This window comes from Piliocolobus tephrosceles, chromosome 16 (genome assembly GCF_002776525.5).
Source record: "Piliocolobus tephrosceles isolate RC106 chromosome 16, ASM277652v3, whole genome shotgun sequence".
Taxonomy (NCBI): Eukaryota; Metazoa; Chordata; class Mammalia; order Primates; family Cercopithecidae; genus Piliocolobus; species Piliocolobus tephrosceles.
This window is the reverse complement of record NC_045449.1, coordinates 45,342,580-45,350,254: the sequence shown is the minus strand read 5'-3', so window position 1 is coordinate 45,350,254 and position 7,675 is coordinate 45,342,580. Positions and strand designations below refer to the sequence as shown.

The 7,675-nt window shown below is 45.1% G+C and overlaps 1 protein-coding gene across 1 annotated transcript in view; it reads left to right on the top strand.

Moving 5' to 3' along the window:
• The window catches only part of B4GALNT2 (beta-1,4-N-acetyl-galactosaminyltransferase 2), a 37,415-nt gene extending 33,964 nt beyond the window's left edge, over positions 1-3,451 (top strand). Inside the window, exons 11-12 of the mRNA XM_026457539.1 lie at positions 2,403-2,622; positions 3,246-3,451. Coding sequence (XP_026313324.1) covers positions 2,403-2,622; positions 3,246-3,451 — 426 coding nt within the window. The remainder of the gene's footprint in view (positions 1-2,402; positions 2,623-3,245) is intronic.
• The last annotated feature ends 4,224 nt before the right edge of the window (positions 3,452-7,675 follow it).

The window sequence follows — 7,675 nt, the reverse complement described above, 5'->3', positions numbered from 1 at the left end:
CAGCCACAATATGTAGAGATGGAGAAGGAGGGAGACGAGAGCGGGAAGAAATATATGAGAAGAGGAAGGGGAGGGAGGGGAGGGAGAGGGGCTGGCACAGGAGGTGAATAGGCCAGTGCAACCCAGGTGGAGAGTGCTGCACCAGCTCACGCCTCCACACTGACTTTTCTTTGAGTAAATTACACCCCCTCCCTAATTTGCAATTGTTTTCCTTTATTGGTGTGTTTATGCAGAATTTCTAACTTCCTCCATTGACTAGTATGAGATTAAAGACAGCAGCCCTCTGGTTCTGTCACACAACATTAAAACCGTATAAATGGTACAAAGCTTTAAAAGCACACATGGCGCTAATGGCATTTTTGAAAAGAATAAGAAGAAAATAATAAAAACAGCCTAGGCATGGTGTCTCACACCTGTAGCCCCAGCCCTTTGGGAGGCTGAAGCAGGGTGATCACTTGAGCCCAGAAGTTCAAGACCAGCTTGGGCAACATGGCAAAACCTCATCTGTACAGAGAAATAAAAAAAATTAGCCAGGGATGGTGGTGTGCATCTGTAGTCCAAGCTACTCAGGAGCTGAGGTGGGAGGATCACCTGAGCCCAGGAGGTCGAGGATGCAGTGAGCTGAGATTGTGTCACTGCGCTCCAGCCTGGACGACAGAGTGATACCTGTCTCAAAAAAAGAAAAGAAAAGAATAAAAACATCAAAAGCAAATTCACTGTAGAAAAGAAAAAGGGGCATGGATGAGAAGGTAAGTGGTGTCGTGACCACAGTTAACTCTACTGCAAGTGGACAATCCGCAAAACACCTAGATCAGCAAAGACATCTCTTGGCAACTCTTAGAGACCAAATCACAATAAGAGAGAAGATGTTCCAGCTCATGTAACAACCACACTGGCAGCTGAGCTGGCTCCAGGATCATCCTGGATCAGCTTCCTTTTCTTGTTGCTCCTCGATCCTTTGGTCCCCAGCTGCACGGCCAGGAGGAAGACGGGAAGAGGAAGTGAAGGGAGACCAGGTTTCTTCTAAGGATGTGATGTAAACGTTTCTCGCATCGGTTCTAAATCATATCCCTTCAGCCAGAACTTGGTCACACAGTGAAACCTTGCTGCAAGGGAGGTCGGGAAATGCAGTCTTTTTTTCCTTCAATAATAAATGGGCTTTTGTTTTTTATTTTTATAGATTAGGGGGGCCCAGGTGCAAATAGCTTATACACATGTCTTTCGTAGTGCTGAAGTCTGGGCTTTTAGTGTACCCATTACCCGCATAGCGAACACTGTACCCAACAGGTAATTTTTCAACCCTCACCCAGTCTTCTTTTTTTTTCTTTTTCTTTTTCTTTTTCTTTTGAGACAGAGTCTCGCTCTGTCACCCAGGCTGGAGTGCAGTGGCACGATCTTGGCTCACTGCAGCCTCTATCTCCTGGGTTCAAGTGATTCTCCCACCTCAGCCTCCTGAGTAGCTGGGACCATAGGCACATGCCACCGTGCTCGGCTGATTTTTGTATTTTTAGTAGAGACAGGGTCTCACCATATTGGCCAGGCTGCTCTCGAACTGCTGACCTCAGGAGATCCACCCACCTCAGCCTCCCAAAGTGCTGGAATTACTGGCATGAGCCACCACGCCTGGCCTAACCCTCGACCACTCTTAACCTCCTACCTTTTGTATTCCCCGGTGTCTATTATTCCACTCTCTATGCCCATGTGTACCCATTGTTTAGCTCCCGGAAATGCAGTCGTTAGCTGACTAGTTGACTATGTCGTAAAACTCAGAAGGGTCATTTAATAAAAGGAAGGAGGAAAGAACAGGTGATGGGGGACAATGAGCAGACTTTACCACGTCCCCCTTAGAGGATTATGATTCTTTCAAAGATAGATGTACTTGCTCATCTGTTGTGCTCAGGCTCAAACATGAAAATGCACGTCTCTTCCATGAGTGCATGGATAGGCAGTTCAGAGAGGTAAGCCAGGAGCAGAAAATAGTAGGAAGACAGCTCGAGACAAACAGCTCCCTGCAAGAAATCTAACAAGTGGAAATTCCGCAAATGGACCAGTGCACACAGGCTGCCTCTTACCCGTACTGCAGTACTCCTCTCCCAGTGGAAGGGAGTGAGTTACCTTCTTCTGGAAAGATAACTTTCTTTGGTCTTGGGTAAGGGCTACTCATGCCAAGGAGATTTTCTGGGGTACGCAGGAAATAAAAAAGCCCAGGGACCCAACAGTAGTTTAGTGAAAGCCGTGGCCACAACAGCAAAAAGGCAGTCCCTGAGGGATAATTTGAAGGATACATAGAGAAATAACAATTCTTGTTATAACCGAGGTGCAGTCCAGCAAGGCTTCCTGGAAGAGGCAGGATGAATATTGATCTGCACTCTCTAACATGGGTTTCTCTGCCTGCTGGTTAGGTAGGCGGCAGTGTGCTGGGAAATGTGTTCCAGTTTAAGTTGTTGCTGGAACAGAGTGAGAACGGGGCCTGCCTTCACAAGAGGACGGGATTTTTCCAGCCCCTGGATGGCTTCCCCAACTGTGTGGTGACCAGTGGCGTGGTCAACTTCTTCCTGGCCCACACGGAGCGACTCCAAAGAGTTGGCTTTGATCCCCGCCTGCAACGAGTGGCTCACTCAGGTGGGAAGGCTGAAAGAGTGAGGAAGGGAGCTGGGCTGGGAATTAGCTACAAAAGTTTGTTCTTTCCAAGGGCTGTACCCAGCTGGCTGATAGTGGTCGCCTGCCCAGCAGCAGTACGTCCTTTTCTCCTTTCTCCCCAGGCTAGGGAGCTCTTGATCTCTCTGACCTCCCTCCTCACGTCTCTTTGACTTCTGTGTATCCTGTAGGCTGCCCTTCTTTTCCTTTCCCTTCCTTTCCCTACAGCTCTGTCTTCTTCCTCCTTTCCCATGCTGCTTCATATTCTATTTTTCCAGAAATCCTGTCTTGTTAACTGCTCTCTCTTTCCCTCTTACTCCATCAGCCCTGGAGTCCACAGTTCTGTCCAGTTTGAAAGCCAATCTGTGCCTCTCTGCCTCTGTGCCCATATCTCTGCCTGAGAAACGAGCTTATTTATTTCCTTCCAGCTCATCAGCAGGGACAGGCTCCTAGAGTTAAGGGTGTGGCTTCACATGGGGCTTCACAGTTCACACTCTCCAGTGTATGAACTGTGGCCTCTCCCTGGGACTCTCCCCGCTCAGACCTGGAATAGTACCCATTTTTCTGACCACAGCTCCCACTTCCTTCTGCTCTCCCTCTCTTTGCAGAATTCTTCATTGATGGGCTAGGGACCCTACTTGTGGGGTCATGCCCAGAAGTGATTATAGGTCACCAGTCTCGGTCTCCAGTGGTGGACTCAGAGCTGGCTGCCCTAGAGAAGACCTACGATACATACCGGTCCAACACCCTCGCGCAGGTCCAGTTCAAGCTGGCTCTCCACTACTTCAAGAACTATCTCCAATGTGCCACATAAAGGTGTGAGGGCATAGGAGAAACACTAGACTGGCTGGTTATGGTATCTATAGCAGGCCACCAAAACCTGGACTCCTGATAGGTGAACATTGTAGCAAACCAGCTGGTGGGTAGGGCAAAGGGAAATGGCTCAGTTACTGGAAGTACCAATCAAAGGTGAAGGGTCATTAGAAATGAACCAGTCACTGACCAGGGCAGTGGAGACTGTATTAATAGCAATGATTTGTACAATGCCCTGCCTTTTGTGAATCATTTACATGAACAGTATCTCACATCATCTCATCTGATCTCACACAGAAGACTACATTTGTTGGTGTCCTCAGTCAAAAGAACAGCTGCCTGGTCCTTGATAGTTGTTTGGTGGAGATTCTGTCACAGTCAGAAGCATTGGCTCCAGCATCACTGTCATTCCTACATTTGTATTGGGTTCTATCTTGTAGACTCAAAAAATTCAAACAATCTAGGGTCCTTGCCTTGAGGAGGTTTGCAGCCTGGTTCAGTTCAGTCTAATCACAGAATCAGGCAGCCAGGGTCAGAGGATCAAAGAAGGGAAGGCATCACCAGGTCCCAGGCAGCGGAGGAAGTCTCCGTGGAGTGAACTTGTTAGGAGCCTGAAAGCAGACATTCAGACATCAGAGAGGGCAGGAGGGTCCTGGGGCCATCCCACTGTCTACCAGAACAAAGGCTGCCCTGGCATCAGACTTGCCCTAGACCTGTTCCAGAATGCCAGGGATTGAACTCAGAGCCCATGCCACAGTGTGACAGCAAACAGACAGTGTGAGTGTGGTGACAGGCCACCAAGCTCCAGGGACCTGAGGCCAGTTGCTGATCACTCAAAACTCATGACATTTACAGAGTGGTTCCATCACTCTGTTGTTGGATAAGCCTCTTTCTGTTGCCTTGGGGTTGGCAGATTGCTGAGACCAGCTCAATCGTGGAGACCCTAACCCACTGGTGCTGGAGGAATTAAAGACACACGTACAGAAATATAGAGTGTGGAGTGGGAAATCAGGGGACTCACAGCCTTCAGAGTTGAGAGCCCCAAACAGAGTTTGACCCACATATTTATTGACAGCAAGCCAGTGATAAACATCGTTTCTATAGATTAACTAAAACTATTCCTTATGGGAAACAAAGGGATGGGTTGAAACAAAGGGATGGGCTCTGGCTAGTTATCTGCAGAGGAACATGTCCTTAAGGCACAGATAGCTCATGCTATTGTTTGTGTCTTAGGAATGCTTTAAGTCGTTTTCCGCCCTGGGTGAGCCAGGTGTTCCTTGCCCTTATTCCGGTAAACCCACAACCTTCAGCGTGGGCATCATGGCAATCACGAACATGTCACAGTTCTGCAGAGATTTGGTTTATGGCCAGTTTTGGGGCCAGTTTATGGCCCAGTTTGGGGGCCTGTTCCCAACATGTCCCGCTTTTTTGTTTTCCAAAGCAATAAAAGCAAAGGCAGCTTTGTCACGGTGAGCTACTTCTCTCAGGAGTCGGGATCCGTATCTGCAGACTATGCAAAGACAAACAACACAGATTAAAAGCACAGTCATCACTGAAATCACAGAGCTACCAAGTGTCTTTATCTATTTTAATGGGTTAATAGCTGCTAATCTGTCTGCAGCTCCTTCATGCACTCCAGTTCCTGGCATTAAGGTCAGGTGTGCCCAGGATGCTTTAAATATTTGTTCTTTTAATTTTGCAATATCCAAAGACAAGTTTGTAGAGTGTCTTTCTAGATGCTTTTTTATTCTTTCCTAAATTTTGATCTTATTAAGAGTCATTAATAGTTTCCACAAATCCTTATGTTTAGCTCCTACAGTGGACCTTATCATTTGAGATTGAGGTGCCACTATACAGCCATGTTTCCAGATAATAGGAACTCTTGATGTATTTCTTACCATTTCTAGCATCTGATGTTTTGTTTAGACCAGCTGAATATAGTGTGGCCTTGGCACGCAGACTGAGAGGTGCAATTCAGCTAAACATCCCCTTAGGGGACTAATCAATAATGACTCCATAGGAATTGTTGCGCAACACCTCTGCCTGTTCTGCTATGTAATCTTCCCAAACAAGTAAGTTCATTATTTCTGACCAGGTCCAATTCTATTTACAAATAGATTTTTGAGGGTGGTATGCTTCAATTGTAGGAGCAGATTTATTATTGGTAAATACTGAGATCAGAAAGCATGTGTAACTGTGTCATACAGTGATTACATCCAGGCATTATTGTCAGCCAAGATTGATAAATATGCCCAATAAGTATAATTGTTCTCTGTGTTGTTCCTTGTTGCAGGAATACTCATAGCAATGGTGATCACTGCTATCATAGCTATCATTAAATTACTCATTGTGACTGGTTGTCCCACTTTCCTCAGGTTTTCTTCTGCCATCTGTGACAGCTTCTTGATGTGTCCCCAGGTAGGTGGCTGTGTTCGACAGCTGTTGCTTGTGATAGTTGGGGTCCTCCTCAGTGTCAGTCTTGACATGGCTGCAACCGGGGGATCCTTGGGATCCTCCACGAGTCTCTTCCTCAGCATCTGGCTGATGATAAGGTTTCAGGTGTCTTGATGGCACCCAAACTGGCTGTTGATTCAGTCCTGAAGAAACACAAGCACAACCTCTACCTCAAGTTATTATTTTACGTATTTCGCAAATTTTTGTTATTGGATCTCTCCACCAAACCAGTTGTTCTGCTTCTGTCTTTGCAGCTGGTTTCTGTATATGCTGTTCAGCTGCTAGCCTTTAGGCAGGCTCAAAAAATTTAAAGTCAATAATGCTAGAATCAATTGCATATGGGGTGTCCCATAGTCCCTATTTCTCCCCTTTTGCTTTTGCAACTGCTGTTTCAGGGAGAGATTCATTCTTTCTACTATGGCTTGTCCTTGAGAATTATATGGGACGCCAGTAATGTGTTTAATATTCCATATAGAGAAAAATGTAGCTAGAGCTTAGCTAGTATAGCCTGGGACATTATCTGTTTTCATAGAAGCTGGAATGCCCATCACTGCAAAACACTGCAAAAGGTGACGTTTAACACAGGCAGAAGACTCTCCTGATTGGCATGTAGCCCACACAATGTGAGAAAAGGTGTCCACACATACATGTACATAAGCTAGTCTCCCAAATGAGGGAACATGTGTGACATCCATTTGCCAAAGATAATTAGGTTCCAATCCTCAAGGATTAACTCCTCCTGTGAAAGATGAGGAATCCACCATTTGGCAAGTTGGGCATCACTGGATAATAGCTTTAGCTTCTTTCCAGGTAGTGCTGTATCTGCATTTGAGACTAGAGGCATTAACATGGGTTAAATTGTGAAATTGTCTAGCATTAGATATTGCAGTAGCAACTAGGCGATCAGCCATTTGATTCCCTTCAGTTAAAGGTCCTGGAAGAGATGCATGAGCCCTTATGTGAGTGATGTAAAAAGGATACATTCTACTCCTGACTGCTGTTTGCAATTGGGTAAATAAAGTCATCAGTTGCTCATCTGCGTGGAATCATAGTTGAGCATTTTCAATTGTGTGGAATGAACCATGTATGAGGAATCAGAAATCACATTAATAGGCATATTAAAAGCAGTCAACACCTCAATTACAGCTACAAGCTCCACTTTTTGAGCTGAAGTATAGGGAGTCTGAAGCCCTTACTTTTCAAGCCAGAATAAGCTTTACTATTACTAGACCCATCTGTGAAGACATTTTCAGCACCTTCAAGTGGTTTGAATTTAGTTATTTTAGGGAGAATCCAATTAGTTAATTTCAAAAATTGAAACAATTTTGTTTTGGGAAAATGATTATCAAGAATACTCACAAAGTCAGCTAAAGGGGTTTGCCAAGTAAGACTATTTATAAAAGCTTGCTGTATTTGTGCCTTCGTGAGAGGAACAATAATTTTTCCAGGATCATATCCATGTGATTTAACAATCCAAGTTCTCCCATTTCCCATCATAGTAGCGATTTGATCCAAATAAGGAGTTAGAGTCCATGAATTACTATGTGGAATAAAAGGCCACTCTGCAAGATCTTGCTCTTGAACAATAACACCAGTAGGTGAATGCTGACTTGAATAAATGAGCAAATCTAGAGTCTTTTCTGGATCTATTCTATTTATTTAAGCTTTACGGACTTGGTTTTTGATTAGCTGCAGCTCTGCTTCAGCTTCTTTTGTTAATAGCCAAGGGCTAGTGAGACTAGCATCTCCTCTAAGATTAGAAAATAGATTA